Source organism: Astatotilapia calliptera, chromosome 1 (genome assembly GCF_964374335.1).
Source record: "Astatotilapia calliptera chromosome 1, fAstCal68.1, whole genome shotgun sequence".
Classification (NCBI taxonomy): domain Eukaryota; kingdom Metazoa; phylum Chordata; class Actinopteri; order Cichliformes; family Cichlidae; genus Astatotilapia; species Astatotilapia calliptera.
In genome coordinates, this window is record NC_137422.1 from 602209 (window position 1) to 622599 (window position 20391).

Genomic DNA, 20391 nt, shown 5'->3' on the forward strand with positions numbered 1-20391 from the left:
GGTGGTCCCCGTGGTAATCAGAGCACTAGGTGCGGTGACTCCCAAGCTAGGCGAGTGGCTCCAGCAGATCCCGGGAACAACAGCGGAGATCTCTGTCCAGAAGAGCACAGTCCTGGGAACAGCTAAGATACTGCGCAGGACCCTCAAGCTCCCAGGCCTCTGGTAGAGGACCCGAGCTTGAAGGATAAACCGCCCGCAGGGGCGTGCTGGGTGTTTTATATATATGGACCGGCTGCTTCCAAATAGAGCCCATTTCATTCATAATGTTATGAATGAAATGGGCTCTAATCAGCTAATCAGAAGGTCGGTGGTTCGATCCCAGGCTGCATCCTGGCTGCATGCCAAATATCCTTGGGCTAAGATACTAACCCCATGTTTGCCTACTGGTGGTGGTCAGAGGGCCTGGTGGCGCCTGTGTCCGGCAGCCTCGCCTCTGTCAGTGCGCCTCAGGGTGGCTGTGGCTACAATGTAGCTTGCTATCGCCAGTGTGTGAATGTGTGTGTGAATGGGTGAATGACTGAATGTAGTGTAAAGCGCTTTGGGGTCCTATGGACTAGAAAAGCGCTATACAAATGCAGGCCATTTACCATTTACCAATGTTATAAATCCAAGCCCATAATGTATTCATGATTTGAATCCTGGGTTGTGCGAAATCCCAGAAATAAACCCTTAACAAAGCAAATCTGTGAACTAAGGTTTAGATTTATAAGGTCATGTTGTGGTGATCCTCGGGTTGTGGGATGGGTGTTCATACTGGAGTGCAAAATTAAAACCAATGGAAAATGGACAAGAAAAGTTCAAAGCCATCAGGTTCTCAGTTTAGAAAAAAGAGAAAAGAAGAGGAGGAGAAACGAGCAAAAGATACAGGTAAGCAGATGTGTCATTGGATAATGGCAGGTCATCTATCCTGAAACAATCAGAATCAGAATCGGAATACTTTATTAATCCCTAAGGAAATTATGTGGGTTACAATTACTCCAAGAAGAAATTGTAGAAATAGCAACAGTAACAGACTAAACTCCAAACAATACATTATGTTACAGATTTTACACATTTAAGAAATAGCACTAATATATACAGATCACTCAATTATAAATATCAAGGATTAACAGAGGTGATTATAAATAAATATCAAGAAAATTTACAAGAATATTACAGAATAGAAAAGAACGTGTATAAAAAGTGTATCTTTTGCAGTGTTTACAGTGCATTAGATGGAGGAGTGGTACAGGGAGATGGCCACGGGCAGGAATGATTTCCTGTGTCGGTCAGTGGTGCTTTTTGGTAATCTCAGTCTCTCACTGGACGTGCTCCTGTGAGTAGCCAAGCCTTCATGGAATGGGTGGGAGGTATTATCCATGATTATCCTTATCGTGGACAACATTCGCCTCTCAGACACCACCCTAACAGAGTCCAGCTCCATCCCCACAACATTACCGGCATTGTGGATCAGTTTATTTAGTCTGTTGGCATCTGTGACCCTCAACCTGCTGCCCCAGCATGCAACAACATAGAGGATAGCACTGGCCACAACAGGGATACAAGAAGATAACATTAATTAGTAGTGATAGTGAAAAAAAAAAATTAGTAGTGATAGTGAAAACTTTTGTTTACGTTTGTTTGCCACTTTCCTTTGTAGCTTACTGAATCTTTTGGACTGTGTTCAGCACAATATTAATTAGTCAGTGTCAATTGTTGATTTGTCCTATTCTCATTGTATGATGAATTATGATGGCTGTTTGTTAGTCGTTTGCTGTTTGTTATGGGGGGGGGGGGGGGGGTGCTCGCCCAGGTCGCCAAACAGCCTTGGACCGCCACTGAATGCATTCCATTCATTTGTGGATCAGGTGTGACTCTTCACCTTCTGTAGTAACTGAAAAATCTTGAAGGTGGTTTGGCTAGAGTGGGTCTATTGCCCACTCCAACGCAGTAGGTGGCGGTATAGCACTGTAACACTGGTTGTCACATGACATATATAAAAAAAACAAGCAGGAAGAGGAGGTCTTTCGAAGGGTAAACATCCGTTGTAGTGGACAGTATATGTTGTTTTGTTTTTCAACGCCGCAAGCTTGTGATTTAAGAAAAAATAGAAAATCCCGATAAAGAGGAGACGACATGGCAACTACCATCAGCACCCAGAGGGGACAGGTAGCGACCTCGGTGTTTGTCTAGTTTGTTCGCACTGGCACGCACACAGCTAGGCGTTGCTCTGGATTGTAGTTCTGGTTCATTAAATGACCAAGAAAGAGTTGCACAGCACGGACACTAGCTTAGCATTCAATACCCGTCATTCAAAACGTCGACGAAAGTAATTAACGGATAAGCGTTATCTTAGGTAGCTAATAGCAACTCAAGGATTAAGCTGCCAGGATAGCAACACTGACGTGTTCCGTGTTACACAACAAACGATAAAGAACAGTTTCACTCCCGTGCTTCAGATCTGGGAAGCTGAATTCCAGTTTCTGTGTTGCTGCTTAGAGGACCCCGGATGTTTTGTGATTACAAAGAGTCAGAAAAAATTAAGCCTTTGATTTGTGGTGAGCTGATCTAATGATTACTCAGAAACCGACTAATTACAAGTTAATGAAGTTCTGAGACTTGAGCAAAACGGTGTTCACGTCCAATATTTTCCACGTGCTAGCATTACGTTAAAATGTTGGAAGAAAGGCTAGATAAACATATTAAAGGCATGGTTTACGTCTTTTAAACTCACAAAATCCTAAAAAGTCCTGCTCTTAGCGACAATAAGTTTCGCATCATTTTCTGTGTTTATTCGGGTAGATGAAGACAAACTGATTTACCCCACTATGTCTTGCAGTTTTTTAATGCTACATTCTTTGCTCCTTCTCTCTTGTACAGTTTCACTCGTGGAAGACAGAAAGTGAGAGATATAGTCGGCTGTAATGACTGGGGAAAAAGACTCATGCTTGAACACTGCTAGCAGCATTTGCACCCACTGAGTGAATTCATTTGGATTGGTCAGAGCAGTAAAAAGATCCGTCATTATATAGTTAGAATTTGTTGGACAAAGTTTTCTGTCTGTAAACCACCACATTGGATTTTAAATCGGACAATATGTGATCAGAATGCATACCTTAAGTTTTAATTCTGGAGTTTTTACCAAAAATTTTGGAATTAATTGTTTAGACAGGTTAAATGGGTCCTGTTGCATTGTTATTACATGACAAATAAAGCAGCCATGATATCTGAAGTTGATTCAGAGTGAAGAATTTTGTATTCTGTAACTTTTCACTGTAATTGTGAATATGAAACCCAAGAGATGTCAGATGACAGCAAGGAAGGCTGTCACGAGGCTATTATGCAGAACGAACAAACTAAAGCATGTGGTGATGTTTGTGACATCACGCATGTCATTGATTGTCATTCATTGATTGAAAGGATTTTCAACTGTAGTGGTCTAGATACAAAAACTGAGTCTCTCTACAACAAGTGATGGACCTAAGTGTAGCTAACTAAAATTCAGCAGCATCACCAAGATGTCTTCCAAGTGAGCCATACATATAAATCAACACCTCTCAAACAATTTCAACAAAAGTTAAAAAACCCCCAAACCAAACCAAAAAACCAAAAGTCTCATCATGACTCACTTAATTGACTGTAGGTTGTACCTGCTAGTTAGAGTTCAAATTAGCATGCTGATATGTAAAACACGATTAAGTCCACCAACCCTCATTTGAATACGGGTGTCTAAGAATGTAACGTTAACCGAAGTCCTGCTTGTAGACGGGACTCTTGCAGTAACCTAGAAATACCTCTGGGGACTTTTTCGGGTAGTACTTTTGAAGCATTATCTAAATTAACTTACGTTTCTGTCGTCACTAGTACATCACCAGTCAAATAAGATAAAAACTGCTTCAAATATTTATTGACTTTGCCCCAAAATAAGGTTACAGTACCATATTTACCGCACTATAAGGCGCACCAGATTATAAAGCGCACTGTTGAAGACTGGCTCTGTTTTCATACATAAGGCGCATCGTATTATATGACGCATTAAGACAAACAAAACAGTCAGATAACTTGACCTTTAAGATAAGATAAGATAAGATAAGATAACCTTTATTAGTCCCACACGTGGGAAATTTGTTTTGTCACAGCAGGAAGTGGACAGTGCAAAAGTTATGACGCAAAAATTAGAATACAATAAGAATAAATACAGTACACAACTGTACAGAATAGAATAAAATACTATATACAGTAGAATAAAATAAAATAAATATACAATAAGATAAAAATAGAATACGAATGCTATATACAACTGAGTAAAAATACAACGATGCCAGAAAAGATTATTGCACTTAGTATTATTGCATATGTATGGATGTGTGTGTTTGTTCAGTTAAAGTCTTTATTATGGAGTCTGACAGCAGTGGGGAGGAAAGACCTGCGAAATCTCTCCGTCCCACACCGTGGGTGCCGCAGTCTCCCACTGAAGGAGCTGCTCAGTGCTGTCACAGTCTGCTGCATGGGGTGGGAGACGTTGTCCAACAGGGATGACAGCTTAGCCGCCATTCTCCTGTCACTCACCACCTCCACTGGGTCCAGAGGGCATCCTAGAACAGAGCTGGCCCTTCGGATCACCCTGTTCAGTCTCTTCCTGTCCCCAGCAGAGATGCTGCCGCCCCAGCAGACCACGCCATAAAAGATAGCAGAAGCCACAACAGAGTCATAGAAGGTCTTCAGGAGTGGGCCCTCCACCCCAAACGACCTGAGTCTCCGCAGCAGGTACAGCCTGCTCTGCCTTTCCTGTAGAGGGTGTCTGAGTTATGAGTCCAGTCCAGTCTATTGTTCAGATGAACACCAAGGTACCTGTAGCTGTCCACAGCCTCAATGTCCATACCCTGGATGTTCAGTGGTTGCAGTGGAGAATGCTTGTGCCTGCGGAAGTCTACCACCAGTTCCTTGGTTTTACTGGCGTTGATCTGGAGGTAGTTCAGCTGGCACCAGTCCACAAAGTCTTGGGTCAGACCTCTGTACTCCTTGTCGTCCCCATCAGTGATGAGGCCGACTATTGCAGAGTCATCAGAGAACTTCTGCAGGAAGCACTGGGTGGAATTGTGGGAGAAGTCTGCAGTGTAGATGGTGAAGAGGAACGGAGCCAGAACCGTTCCCTGTGGGGCCCCCGTACTGCAGACGACCCTGTCCGACACACAGCCCTGAGTCCTCACATACTGTGGTCGGTCGGTGAGGTAGTCCAGGATCCAGGTAGTGAGGTGATGGTCCACTCCAGAGTTCTCCAGCTTGTCCTTTAGAACCGAGGGAAGAATAGTGTTGAAGGCACTGGAGAAATCAAAGAACATGATTCTCACAGTGTTGAGTGTTTTATTAAGCTCATTCACAGTAACTCTTAACACTGTTAAGCTGTAACACATTAAATATTGAAAAATACACTTACTTTTTCCAGTACATTCAACTTCCACAATTCCCTCAAACTCTTCACCTTCCGTGTCTGAGTTACGGTAAACAGCTGGGCAATTTCAGCATCAAGCATGCCCGGATCCCTCTCATTATTGTCTGAATCAGTCTTGTTGCTGTTACTTAGCTGTTCAGTGATTATTCCAGCCTTCGTGAAAGCTCGGACGACACTTGAGACTGATGTTTTGTGCATTTTATGTTCAATAAAGGTATTTGTTGTGCCTGAAAATGAACAAATAAATGAATGAATGAATGAATGATACCTTAGCCCAAGCATCCACGATCCATTGGCAGGTAGCGGCGTAACTTGCTCGGCGTGGCCTCCCTGTTTTGGTGAATGTGTGTTCGCCTTCTGTCATCCAATGCTCCCACGCAGCTCGTAATTTAACTTTGAACAACCAATATCTAGTGGTTGGAGTTCTTTGGTTAATCCACCCGGAATGACGGCAAGCTCCGAATTAGTTTGCTTCACTTGGGTTTTGACAGCCTCGGTGAGATGGGCGCGCATGGAGTCGTAGATCAAAAGAGACGGAGATTTGTGGAAAAAGCCACCCGGTCTCTTGACATGAACTCAAACACTCGCTCATCTTCTCCTCGTCCATCCAGCCCTTTGAGTTAGCCTTGACGATGACGCCGGCCGGAAACTTTTCTTTTGGTAAAGTCTTCCTCTTGAAAATGACCATGGGTGGTAGTTTCTGGCCATTAGCTTGGCAGCCCAGAACTACAGTGAAGGATGACTTCTCGTTCCCTGTGGTGCATATAGATACCGTACTGGTCCCTGTTTTCTTGACAGTACGGTTCACGGGGATGTCAAAGGTGAGGAGGACCTCGTCCATGCTAGTGATGTGTTCTGGCCGGATCTTCTTTTCAGTGATCTCATTCTGGCAGTAGGTGCTGAAAATGGCCAACTTTTCTTTGTAATCGTTTGGCAGTTGCTGTGAGACTTTAGTTCTTGTGCGGATTGAGAGATTATGCCTTTTCATCAAACGGAAGCACCAAGAAGGTCCCCCTCGAAAGTCGCTGATCTGCATGTCATGTGCTGCCGCTGTTGCCTTGAGTCGAATAGAGACTGTAGAGACACTTCTGCCTGCTGTTCTCTGTTCAATAACCCACTCTTCAATTTTGTCCTCTAACTGCGGCCATCGCGCCGTGTTCCCTCGGAAACTCCTTTTGGTCTTCTTTACTTGTTTTAGGTCATCTTCTTGCTTCCTCCACTTGCGCACCATCGACTCATTAATGCCGAATTATGTCACAGCTGCTCTATTTCCATTTTCTTCTGCATAACTAATTGCTCGAAGGTTAAAATACGCTTAAATATGCCATTTTGGAGTCGTTATACACACACAACACGGGAATGTTGTGTTGAAGCACAGTACGTATTACTCTGCGAGGCTCCTGGCAACGGTCCTCTAAAAAAAATTTTGACAGATTTTTGAGCACAGTGTGCCACATAAAAGGTCAGTAAGCACAAACCAAAATTCATCCATAAGGCGCACCAGATTATAAGGCGCACTGTCGATTTTTGTGAAGATTTAAGGATTTTACGTGCGCCTTATAGTGCGGTAAATACGGTATATATATTTTTTACATTTACATACAAAGACCTGAATGAATATACTCTATAAAGACCTCATAATACTATATTTTCTCAATAGAGCACTTTCCTCTCCTTATTTGTGGTTCTGAGAGATTTCAAAAGTAGAAATGGGGGAGAGCTTCTAGCTTACTTGACCCTCTCCTGTGGAACCAGCTCTGAGTTTGTAGTCAGGGTTGGATCACCCTGCTAGAGTACTTCATTTGTTTTCCACTTGTTCTCCTCTTCGCCTTCATCTTAGTTTCAATAAGCACTTCATTTATCCCATATTTAAGTTATATGGCAATACTACATACTGCATGTCAGTAACTTTTGGTTTCTCTCTTCCATAGATTGTATTTTGTTCTTTTCTCTCTCTCAAAAAATACATACAATGTTAAATAATTTGCATGAATTAGTATCTCTCTTAGTACAGCACCAAGCAATCCTCTCTTCCTCCAGCCCCCTTTATGCTGGTTTTTCTGGGTAAAACTTAAACCAGTTTTTTGCTTTCAGGTGTATATTGGGGAGCTTCCACAGGATTTTCTGCGAATCACTCCCACTCAGCAGCAGCAGCAGGTCCAGCTGGATGCGCAGGCAGCCAGGCAGCTGCAGTATGGAGGCTCCATAAGCACTGTAGGACGACTTAGCATTACAGTGGTCCAGGTGAGCACAGCTTCACTATTAGAAGTACAACTGGATGTCATTTCAGTATTTGTACCATTGTGGATAAAATATACACACCAACAGCTTGTTCTTTTATGTTACACATAAAAGCTTCTTGTTTAGTTTGTTAAGTTCTAAATTTTAACTGAAAAGTCATTATAGCAAAAGTGCCACAAATTCTTTATAACTAGGGATGGGTATTGATAAGATTTTAACGATTCCGATTCCATTTTCAATTCTGTTTAACGATTCGATTCTTTATCGATTCTTATTTTTAAAAAAGGAGAACACTAAGGTCGATTAGCTTAGAACTTTGTTTTATATCTTCTCTTTGAACAAGAGACAAATTTAGGAGTAACATGGCCTTACAAACCCAACAGTGAGGTCTTAAGAGATCCAGCCTACGGCTCTTCAATGGGGTGTCACAGGGTCCCCAGGAAAAAAATGTAAATGTAAAATAATAAAATAAATATTCTTCTGTAGCAATAACAAAGTTTAACATAAATTATTCTGTAGCAATTACACAAGAATATCCAGTAATGTCCCTGCCTACAATTAAACACATTCACTTACTGAAAATCATCTGCTGTGGCAAACGGGTGCAAACCTTTGACCACAAACTGAGTCACTGCTCGGTGACATTCGTCTATCCTGGCCTGAAAGGAGACGCTACCGGCAGACTGCAGCGAGAACTGCCAGCATCTGAGCCAGACTCTGTCTGTCTCATCATGGTCACCTAAATGCACAGTAATGGCAGGTTTGTAATAAGGCAGATCGCGCTAACATAATATGCACTGTTAGTTGATTGTTTACCTGCCGCATTAACGGGAGAGGACGTGCAAATGTTACCGCTGCTGCTGGGTTGAGATTCACGAGTCCAGAATTAAAAACACGACATTCCTTTAAGGTCATCGCGTGTTTTGTGAGCAAATGCTTTTGCATGTTCGTAGTGTTTCCTCCCTTAAATGAAATATCTACTTTGCAAGTATTGCAAGTTGCCCTGTCGTCATCCGTTCTCGTAAAGTATAACCAAACTTTTGAGCATTTGAGCCGCTGGTGCCGTGTTTCCTGCCGGGTAAATGACGCTCCGCGACGTGGTGACGTCATTCGGGGCGACTGGAATAGATAAGGGAATCGTTTGCAAAAATGGCAAACACTTCCAAGGATTTGAAACAGTGGGAACCGGTTCTCAACAAGAACCGGTTTTCGATACCCATCCCTATTTATAACAAACTGTTATTTTTTTGGATCTTCATCCATATTCTATGTGCTAGTTAACAGACAGGTTTATTTTGTTTCCTCCTTGTTGAACTAGTCTAATGCAGAGGTCAGTTCACTAACCCAGTGGTGGCGTGGAAATCTTTTTTGTCTTTCATGTAGTTCATGTTTTATGTCTGAAAAACCTTTTGGTTAAAAAGTTCCTCAGACCCCAGGAAGAGTAGCTTCTGCTATTACAGGAGCTAATGGGGATCTTGATAAACTAAACTAAGTTTTAGTTAGTGTTTATGTTTTTGTGTGTAACTTAGATTAAACACAGGAGTACACGTGCTAGCTATACTGTAATACACAAATCTTAAATTAATCAGTTAATTGAAGCCACCTGTCTTGTTTTATTGTGTAGGCCAAACTGGCTAAAAACTATGGTATGACCCGAATGGATCCATACTGTAGGATCAGACTGGGCTATGCTGTCTATGAGACACCAACTGCTCATAATGGAGCCAAAAACCCACGCTGGAACAAGGTGATCCAGTGCACGGTGCCTCCTGGGGTTGACTCTTTCTACTTGGAGATCTTTGATGAGGTGAGGAGGTCACAGAGCTTCTCTTCTGAATGGTTAGACATGGGCACAGCTTTTCAAAGATTAGCTCTATAGGGTCTTCTTCTTTGTTTTCTTCTTTTTTTTCATTTTATCTATTTGTCTGTTTCATTTTAACATTATCATATTGTGCAAGTAAGTGGACTGGTTCTTATATAGCACTTTTCTACTCTACCTGAGTACTCAAAGCGGTTTAAAACATGTTTCTATTCATCCGTTCATAGAAGCACTTTTTTAATCTTAAGTGCTTTGTAACAGTCACACTCTGATGTGGGTGTGACTGTTACAAACTGTTACAAACTGTTACAAACTGTTACAAACTGTTACAAACTGTTACAAACTGTTACAAACTGTTACAAACTGTTACATTGGAGGGCAACTTGCGGTTAGTATCTTGCCCAAGGATATTTGCCATGCAGATTGGAGCAGCTAGGGATTAAACCACCAACCTTTCAGGTTAGTAGATGAGCCAAGCATACATACCTGGTATGCTCAGGCTGTTAACCTAGTCTGACCCTGCTTAGCTTCCGAGATCAGATGAGATTGGGCATGCTCAAGGTAGTATGGCCAAAAGCTGTGAAATATGGCAATAACAGAGCTGACAGTCAGAGGAAAAAAACAAAAGGACAGAAAGAAAAAAGAAGCGGGGAGAAAATAGGAGGAATATAAGAAGAAGATGGAACACAATTAGAACAACATAATGGGTCGGGCATCGGTTTAGCTCACTGGAATGAGCAGGGGAGCATATGCAGCAAAGCTGGGAGCGGCCAGACCAGGTTCGAGTCCGACCTGAGACCCTCTGCTGCATGTCTTCCCCTCTCTCTTTCCCTCATTGTCCCTATCAAACCTAAAGCCATATATATATATATATATATATATATATATATATATATATATATATATATATATATATATATATATATATATATATATAAGATCAAAGTAGCACGGAGGGAGGTTAGCCAACTAACGGAGTTGCAGCAAGGTGCGACAAATAAGGTGCCTAAGAAATACAGCAAGCTGTCCATACCTGAGGCCTTGGAAACTGCCAAGCAAAGACTCACAGCCTTGGCCAGCCGCTTGAGGAGGTACACCAGAGAGATAGAAGGCAGGAGAATAAACCAGCTGTTCTCCACAGAATCAGCAAAGGTGTACTCTCAGTGGCAAGGGAACAATAAGAGAACAGCACCACCAAGGCTGGAGACGGAGCAATACTGGAAGAGCATATGGGAGAAGGATGCAACCCATAACGGCAATGCTCAGTGGCTAGAGGATCTGAGGGCAGACCACAGCGACCTCCCTGAACAGGGTCCAGTAACCATCACAGTGGCAGATATCCAAGAAAGGGTCTCCAGTATGAAGAGTTGGACAGCACCAGGGCCCGACATGGTTCACGCCTACTGGCTGAAGAAGCTGACTGCGCTCCACGAGCGTCTGGCAGCACAAATGAACCAGCTGCTAGTTAACGAGAGACACCCGGAATGGCTAACTGAAGGCCGGACGGTCCTGATCCCCAAGGACCCCAAGAAGGGACCGGTCCCCTCCAACTACCGACCAATAACCTGCATCAGTACTACATGTAAGCTCCTGTCAGGCATCATATCGGCTAAGATGAACAGGAACATGGGTCAATACATGAGCGGGACACAGAAAGGAATTGGCAAGAATACCAGAGGCGCAAAACACCAGCTACTGGTAGACAGAACAATCAGCCGAGACTGCAAGACCAGACTGACCAACCTGTGCACTGCCTGGATTGATTACAAGAAGGCCTATGACTCAATGCCCCACAGCTGGATACTGGAATGCCTAGAATTGTACAAGATCAATGGGACCCTAAGAGCCTTCATCAGGAACTCAATGGGGATGTGGCGTACAACACTAGAGGCCAACTCCAAGCCCATAGCACAAGTCACCATCAAGTGCGGGATCTACCAAGGAGATGCTCTGTCCCCACTGCTGTTCTGCATAGGCCTGAACCCCCTCAGTGAGATCATTAACAAGACTGGCTACGGATACCGACTACGGAACGGAGCAGTTGTCAGCCACCTCCTGTACATGGATGACATCAAGCTGTATGCCAAGAGTGAACGAGACATCGATTCACTGATCCACACTACCAGGCTATACAGCAATGACATTGGAATGTCGTTCGGACTGGAGAAGTGTAGCCGGATGGTAACAAAGAGAGGGAAGGTAGTCAGAACTGAGGGGATTGAACTACCAGAAGGCAACATTGCAGACATAGAGGACAGTTACAAGTACCTGGGGATCCCGCAGGCGAATGGGAACCATGAAGAGGCCGCTAGAAAAGCTGCAACCACCAAGTACCTGCAGAGGGTCAGGCAAGTCCTGAGGAGTCAGCTGAATGGTAAGAACAAGATCCGGGCCATCAACACCTACGCCCTGCCCGTGATCAGGTACCCTGCTGGGGTAATAGGCTGGCCAAAGGAGGAGATAGAAGCCACTGACATAAAGACAAGAAAGCTCCTTACCATGCATGGAGGGTTTCACCCCAAGTCCAGCACCCTGAGGCTGTACGCTAAGCGGAAGGAAGGGGGCCGGGGACTGGTGAGTGTCAGCACCACAGTCCAGGATGAGACAAGGAACATCCAAGAATACATTGGGAAGATGGCCCCAACTGACCGAGTGCTCAGTGAATACCTCAGGCAGCAGAAACCCAAGAAAGAGGAGGGAGACGAGGAACCATCATGGAAGGACAGGCCCCTGCACGGTATGTACCACCGGCAGATAGAGGAGGTGGCTGATATCCAGAAATCCTACCAGTGGCTGGACAAAGCTGGACTGAAAGACAGCACAGAGGCACTAATCATGGCAGCACAAGAACAAGCTCTGAGCACAAGATCCATAGAGGCTGGGGTCTATCACACCAGGCAAGACCCCAGGTGCAGTCTGTGTAAAGATGCCCCAGAGACAATCCAGCACATAACAGCAGGGTGCAAGATGCTAGCAGGCAAGGCATACATGGAACGCCATAACCAAGTGGCCGGCATAGTGTACAGGAACATCTGTGCCGAGTATAACCTGGAAGTCCCGAGGTCAAAATGGGAGATGCCCCCAAGGGTGGTGGAGAATGACCGAGCTAAGATCCTGTGGGACTTCCAGATACAGACGGACAAAATGGTGGTGGCTAACCAACCGGACATAGTGGTGGTAGACAAACAGAAGAAGACGGCCGTAGTTGATGTAGCGGTTCCGAATGACAGCAATATCAGGAAGAAGGAACACGAGAAGCTGGAGAAATACCAAGGGCTCAGAGAAGAGCTCGAGAGGATGTGGAGGGTGAAGGTAACGGTGGTCCCCGTGGTAATCGGAGCACTAGGTGCGGTGACTCCCAAGCTAGGCGAGTGGCTCCAGCAGATCCCGGGAATAACATCGGAGATCTCTGTCCAGAAGAGCGCAGTCCTGGGAACAGCTAAGATACTGCGCAGGACCCTCAAGCTCCCAGGCCTCTGGTAGAGGACCCGAGCTTGAAGGATAAACCGCCCGCAGGGGCGTGCTGGGTGTTTTACTTTTTTTATAAGAAAAACATAATAGGTCATCCACTGGTGCACCTGTACGGTATCATCCAAAAAACAAACTGCATTTGTAAGAGAAAATCCAATGCAATGCGATTTAAAAACAGCTACTTCAACATCCTCCAATAAAGCACAGTACTATACAAAATATGCAAGAAAACTCTTCCTTCTAAAGGTGAAAGAAATTGTTTGTCTTTTACCACTTGGAGGCAGAAACACATTGTTGAGTACGAGCAGGCTACAAAGGTGGAGGTTAGCAGTTGGTAATGTGCTAGCCAAGTAAACACAGCTCTGTGGAGGTTACAGGAATACTCCTCTAGCTCTACGTATGTCAGGGGGGTGAAATGGTGGATGGAAATTACTTTTGAATAACCCTAATATTTTTTTCAGTTTTATTATGTGACAGTATTGTGAACGCTACTAAAAAGTTACAAGGTTATTTGTTAAGCAGTAATTTTTTTACTTAAGATTTCCAGGGGAAAACTATCTGGGCTGCTTTTATGCTTAGATTTTATTTGCATAGTATTCCTGGACATAATGCCGTGTCAGTGCTATTACAATTCTCCTAGCTCCTTGTTTCTGTAGTTTCACCCTTCAAATGAGGAAATGTGTTGTCAAGGATGGACAAAGTAAATGAAACTACAGTTGAAACTATGTTTTCTTACATTCTGTCTCTATCAACAGTGCATATTTATTGATGATATAGGGTGTAATCATAAGGTTCAGGGAAAAGGCCTACAAAATCTAAAGATCCTGTTCTAATGCGCCTCTGGACCATCTTCAGCATGACTCTTACCTTTTAGATCTCTCGGGGGAAGTCCTGTTATGTCCCTTTGTACTTGTTCTTGTACTTCTTTTTTTGTTCTTCTGAAATACGTGCTGGATGTTCTCCAAACTGCTTGGCACTAACAAGAGACCCCACTCTCACCGCCAGTTATGATCCATTATCACAAAATGTAGTCAATTTGAAACAGAAGTTGAAAGTTTATCTGCTTGAGGTTGAGGTCTATGGTGAAATTACATCAGCTCATCAGTGACTGGCAGTTTTTCTTTTAATTAATTAATTTTTTAACGATGGCTGCCCCTCACTGAGCCTAGTTCTGCTGGAGGTTTCTTTGTGTTAAAAGGGAGTTTTTCCTTCACCAAGGAAAAACCAAGTGCTCGCTCATAAGCGGTTGTCTAGTCGTTGGGTTTTCTTGTAGGGTCTTTACCTTACAGCAGGGGTGCCCAATCCCGGTCCTCGAGAGCTACCGTCCTGCAGCTTTTAGATGCATCCTTGTTCCCACACACCTGAATCAAATGAATGGCTTGTTATCAGGCCTTTGCCAAACACGATGGCATGCTGAAGAGGTAATCAAACCATTTGATTCAGCTGTGTTGGAGTAGGGGTGCATCTAAAAGCTGCAGGATAGTAGCTCTCGAGGACTGGGATTGGGCACCCCTGCCTTACAGTATAAGGTGCCTTAAACTGTTGTTGATATTTGGTGCCAAACAAGCTTGAAGGAGAGACGGCTAAATTTAAATCAGGCAAGCTGTTTGTTATGGGCCTCTTCCCAGAACGTTTTGGTCACATCTTATATTCTGAGCTGAACTGTTGTGTGAATTGTTTTCATACTCTGGTAATTTCCTTGTCTTAAAGCCTTACAAATGAAGAAACCGTTGAATTTGAACTCTGCTGTTAATGATCCAGCAGTATACATTTGCATTTATCCACTGACCTGATAATTGTTTCCATGTGTTGATGTACAGAGAGCATTTTCTATGGATGACAGGATAGCATGGACACATGTCACCATCCCTGAAGGCCTAAGGGAGGGCAGAGTGGTGGATGAGTGGTTCAGCCTGAGTGGACGGCAGGGTGACGACAAGGAGGGCATGATCAACCTGGTTATGTCTTTTGCTGTGAGGACATTTACACGCACCCTTCATCAGATAAGATGGAAAGTGCATCACACGTCTGTGTGTTAAATCACAGATTGAGTTTTGGTTATGCTGTTACTATGGATCCACAGTCGGTTTATTATTCCCGGAAGTATTTGGACAATGACAAAGTTTCCATAAATTGTTTTGTATAGTGTAACAAAACTAATCTTGAAAGCTTGGAACATGATAGCCTGTAATATCTATTATTCATTTTGATTTAGTTTTAAGGAAAAGGCTTTCAAAATGATCAAGTGTTGCTTCACTGTCAGGAAATATCTTGAAAACCATCTTTCATTTCTGTTTCATTTATTTCCATGAAGTGAAATTGTTAACCCTGTCTTTGTGCCAGTCTTTACCAGCAGGAATGATGACTCAGCCTGTCGTCTTTATGCCATCTGTATATCAACAAGGAGTAGGATACGTGCCCATCACAGGTCAGTCAGTGAAACCTTGTATCTAATAAGTTAAAAGCTGGTTCTTGTATAAGCAGTGTCATCTGTGTTCCTAGGAGTTCCTGCGGTCTACAACCAGGGCATGATGCCTATGGCAGTGCCAACTACCATGCCAGCAATTGGGAACCAGGGCCTACCATGCACTGAGCAGGACCTTAAGGCTCTGCAGGACATGTTCCCCAACCTGGATAAAGAGGTGGTTCGCACTGTACTGGACGCACAGCAAGGCAACAAGGATGCTGCCATCAACTCTCTGCTGCAGATGGCTGAGGAGCTCTAACTATACAAGACAGTCTGATACCAGACATGCTAACAGATGCATGCATTCACAGTGAAAGTAGTCTATATACAGAGCTCCACCCCTTCTCTTATAGACATGTTTATAGTCCTCCCACAGTAATATACTCTCACACACTGCAGCAGCAGCCGAGTTCCCAAAAGAGCTTTGTTTCCAGTTCAAATAAGGTCCCTAGAGCTTAAACACAACTCTGCTCCCAAGTTCTGACAGTCATTTTGGTATAGCCACTCAGTGGGTGTTCTACCCTCTAATCACAGGATTGGATTTTCACAGTGCACCAAATATTTCTGTTGATGCTTTTGTAAACAGTTTGTTTTGCACCTGCCATAACTGCAGCAAATCACAACCTCCTGTATTATTGGTATCTGTAAAGTGTGTAGTGCATTTCAAATTATTCATTGTGTATATATAGAGAAATGTATGCAGTAATAATAATGAGTGAATGACTACCCTGGTTAGAAGAACTCTTTTGTCCACTGTGAGTCATTTCTAACAAAGTTAATATAGGTTTACCATCACTAAGTCAGGACATGAAGGTTTTATGTGCAGTTACCTTCCAAATGAGTTTGAAGATGTCACTTTGCTACTGATATCTGAATGGAGGACAACAGTATGACATCTGCAGAGGTTTTAAGACCCACAATGCTCCTTGGTGACTGTATATTCTAATCTTAAGTCTTCTATTCACACCTGTAACCTGCCAACATTTTGTCTGCCAAAGTTCTTCTCCATGAGACTGTCAGTCTGCAAAACTCTTAATGTTGAAAGTGCAGTGGTGTCATGTGATTCTGTTATCTCAGTGTAATACACATCTTTCAGTCCAGGAACTTTGGTATTCCATTGGTGTTTACTGATTTCAGAATATTCAGAATATTTATGATTCAGCATGAATTGCAGTCACATGTCACTAGACAAGAACAAGTAGTGCACATGTTTTTGCTACCTATGAAGCGCCTTGAGGCGACCTTTGTTGTGATTCGGCGCTATATAAATAAAATTGAATTGAACTGAATGTTTTTAAGTGAGAAGGTGATTTAGAAGCCAGCCGATAGCAGATGTAATGGAAATGGAATATAACATTTCTGTAAGATTGTTCCCTTCGCAATGTCAAATTTGTCTTCAAAAAGTCTTAAACCTCCATGTTTTTCAAACTTTTATGTTCAATCCCCACAAAGACTTGGTGTAAATGTTCATGTTGCAGAAAGACTTTAATGTTCATCACCAAGAAAAGACAGTTTACATCACAGTGGTATGTTGTGATACAGAAAAGGAGCATTTGTTTAACCAGAGATAAGAAAATGAGGCACACTCAGTGTCGAGGTGGTCGAGCCATTGTAAAGCATTTAAGTTACTGATGATCAGCGTCTCCTGCGGCGCTGTGGTTTGGGCGTTGTCCCTTCCACGCATTCTGTTTTGCTGCACTGGCATGACTGAACCATGGTGTAGCTGTGCTGCAGCTTAGACCCATCAGCACAGGTAAGCTCCACCTGCTCCACACTTGTGGTGGCTTCTTGGCAGCACTCGCAATTGTGTACCATTGTGTTGGCTTCCATAGAGTACCTGAACACACACACAGAGAAAGACCAGTTAATGAAGTCTGCACTAGTTACAGTAACTAATCAACAGAAAAATCTGAATGTTCTGTACAATGCCTAATCCTGAGTGGGTGATGTTTAAAGATGATCATTACTTTATTGTTGCACTCATATATACTAGTTCTTATTCATTATTCATGAGTTTGCCTACAGCAGATAAATAATAGTGTATTCTTTGGTATGCAATGAAAACAGTGAACATGTAGCAGCCAGTTAAGGGAAATGAAGGCGCTCTCGGTTAAATTTCAAATAATAGACTCACATGGAGAAACTGTCACAGTGTCCAGCGCAATATGTGATGTTAACTGGCTGTGCGCTCTTGCAGTTGTTCAGTTCAAGGATTCTCTGCTCCTTCTGGGTCTTACACAGACTTATATTGCCTGGAACATATAACAACAGTTGCACACTCACGTGAGGCACATTTTTAAACTTTGTTCTTAACATGTATTTAGTTATTTAGTTTGATGGCTTACAGGTTGGGCAGCACCCACTGGCATCTGTTGTTTCAGTGCCCTGGAGGAGGAAGACATTTCATGTTGTGTGAAATATTCAGCAGTAAAATGCAAAATCCACCAATCTGATCCGTAAAAGTCTAATAAACTCACAGGTTCACAGTCCAAGGGGTTAAAGGGAGGACAAGTAGCCTTGGTTTCCTTGGTAACAAGCTGTCCGTTGAGCTTCTCACAGGTATATTGCACACATTTGTCATTAGGAGGTGTGTAAGAGCTGTTGACCTGTAAAACCATGTAAAACAGCAATTCTGGCTCAAAACACAGGGTACCTGTGTGTCATCTCATTTCAAAAAGACTTTTTTGGCTTTGAATTTATAAGCTTTTGTTTTTTAGGTCCTAAATTGCTGATTAGTTTTTAAGAACGAAAAAGAAAGGAGTCCTGCTGTGGTGCTTCTAATGCTAGCATTTATTCGCTGTTGGCTGCAGTACTGACCTCAATAACATGCACCGTCACGTTGTCAGGTGTGGTGAAAATACAGTCCATCTGAACACATGTTCCACAACACTTTCCTGGTTCAGTCTGATATTCATAACCCTGCGAAAGAGTGAGATATGAAGAGTGAGAGAGCTTTGTAAGGAAAGAAGTATGTGTGTGTTTGTGTAGACCTGGGGATGCTGGAATATGCTTCACTGTGGCTGAATTAAAACATGTCTGCATGTGAAGGACCACTTATCACAAATGCTTGAATACAGTTGTTGCTAAGGGGGCACAGCCAGTTAGTAGGTTGAAGGGCCAATGACTTTTTAGCATCGTCAGGCATTCTTTTCTTTTCATTATTGAAAAACTGTATTTAATATTTACTTAAGTTATTTTTATCTAATTTAAAAATGTATTTGACTACCTTAAACATCTAAGTGTGACAAGTATGTAAAAACCTAAGAAATCAGTAAAGGGCTAAAAAGGTTTCATCATTACTATTTGCACAACAAAATGAAAGAAGAAAGCCAGTATATAAAGGATAAGTTAAACACTTATGTACTTAGAGGCTAACTTATTTGTTAATGATGCCTTCATAAAGTTCTTAAAGAGTAGCGTTTCAAAATCCACAGTGCTTAATAACATTTAGTTCATTATCTGAAACGTACTTTTAATTCTTCTCTCACCTTAAAGGTATAAAGGCCAACTTTCTATTGGACGGCTCCACCTCATTAAGAAAACATTTGAACAACAGACGGGTGGTGTTTCTATGTGCCCAGTAAACGTTGTGCACCTGAGTGATATTAGTGATATCCAATGTCAGTGACATCATAGCGAGTTACTACTAAAATAAATAGCAGAAATGCTGTTTAGAGAAGTCTGAAGGATTGCGTGTGCATACATATGTGGCCTCATTATTTGAAGCTACAGTTGTGTTTAATGTAACATAGCAACACCATTTCAGCAATGAACATTATTTTCTATTGCAGAAAATAAGAATAGCTCTGCTTCAGTGTTTTGTTTTGGAGTTTTTTTAACCAAGTTTCACAAAGCTGCTCATTTCAATTCACATCTAAGGTTCTAGTTTTTTGGTGCTATTGTTCTGGACCTTATACTGCGATTTGCTCAGGCTGGCTTGCTGGTGTGAAGTGTGGGGCGATGATTCCTCTTTATGATGTAATGAATGTGTCGTGCGAGTTGGCATGTGAATGAGCTTACAGCAGAACAGTTTTCGTTGCAGACGACAGGTTTGCAGATAACGATGTTCAGCTTGGTGACAGGATCCATTTCGGGGCCACAGTAACATTCCTGGCAGGGCCCGGGTGTAAACGACTCTGACGTTGTTGATATTTCTCCAGCTCCTGATGGTGTTGTTGTTGTTACTGATGCTTGTTCTACAATTGATTGTGCTTCTGGTGCTTCCAGCGGGGGTTCTGATAGTGTGTCTGGTGTTGGGATCTTGGTACCAGGCTAAAGAATTGTATGTTATATATTATATTAATTGCTTCAAGGAATATTTCATACCTCTATATCTATTTTAAGCCTTATCGTAATGATGAGTATAAAACAAAGTTCAGCACAGAGAGAGTTAGCTGGCTTGACAAAATCTAAAACACCAGTCAAAGATAACATATATAAGGGGGTGTTTTACATGTCAACTGAGCACTCCCTAGTCCAATCAAAGATCGTATCAGTGAAGTGAGTAATAGAGATCTATAAAGAACATAAAAATTGACATAAAAAAAACACTTTTCCAACAAATAGGAGAGACTGGTGATTTCATCGCCACAAGTGCGGTAAAATTAACTCAAGCTATAAGCACTTCATGCGGTCTCCGTGCTGCTGTTTATTTCTACCTGCACATTAGAACCCTATCACTTTGAACTGCAGGGCTGAATACACGTTAAAGCTACTTGGTGTGTTCAGCTGTGACACGTGAAGTTTTGCCTACAAATGTAACTGATTTACTTGCTTTCCAATAGCTGCGATTGAAATGAAGACCTAACCATCCATCTGAATACATACATTCCAGCGAAAGAGCCTCACACAATTTTCACTGTTGTAACTTTACAGCTGGGCTTCATTCAGTTTTCAGTCAGGCACAGTTTAAAAAGTTGAATATACTGATGTAAGTCATACATACATCAAGTGCAGGATGCT

The 20391-nt window shown here is 42.6% G+C and overlaps 2 protein-coding genes and 1 long non-coding RNA gene across 3 annotated transcripts in view; 2 read left to right on the forward strand and 1 right to left on the reverse strand.

Moving 5' to 3' along the window:
* Positions 1-1976: 1976 nt before the first annotated feature.
* tollip (toll interacting protein) lies at positions 1977-16718 on the forward strand. Its single transcript, XM_026181826.2, has 6 exons — positions 1977-2148; positions 7526-7675; positions 9297-9479; positions 14783-14935; positions 15306-15390; positions 15465-16718. Exons 1-6 carry the CDS (start codon positions 2116-2118, stop codon positions 15686-15688), a joined length of 828 nt encoding a protein of 275 aa, XP_026037611.1. The 5' UTR covers positions 1977-2115; the 3' UTR covers positions 15689-16718.
* Positions 2156-3211, forward strand: LOC145421487 (uncharacterized). Its single transcript, XR_013902953.1, has 2 exons — positions 2156-2537; positions 2860-3211. It is a non-coding gene; the product is annotated as an uncharacterized LOC145421487 (long non-coding RNA).
* A 177-nt stretch (positions 16719-16895) lies between the features above and the next one.
* LOC113026898 (mucin-5B-like) overlaps positions 16896-20391 on the reverse strand; it is a 55424-nt gene continuing 51928 nt past the window's right edge. Inside the window, exons 55-60 of the mRNA XM_080304013.1 lie at positions 19450-19701; positions 18247-18348; positions 17907-18035; positions 17775-17814; positions 17564-17681; positions 16896-17266 (exon numbers count right to left, since the gene is read on the reverse strand). Of these exons, the coding sequence (XP_080160139.1) occupies positions 17065-17266; positions 17564-17681; positions 17775-17814; positions 17907-18035; positions 18247-18348; positions 19450-19701 (843 nt within the window). The 3' untranslated portion in view covers positions 16896-17064. The remainder of the gene's footprint in view (positions 17267-17563; positions 17682-17774; positions 17815-17906; positions 18036-18246; positions 18349-19449; positions 19702-20391) is intronic.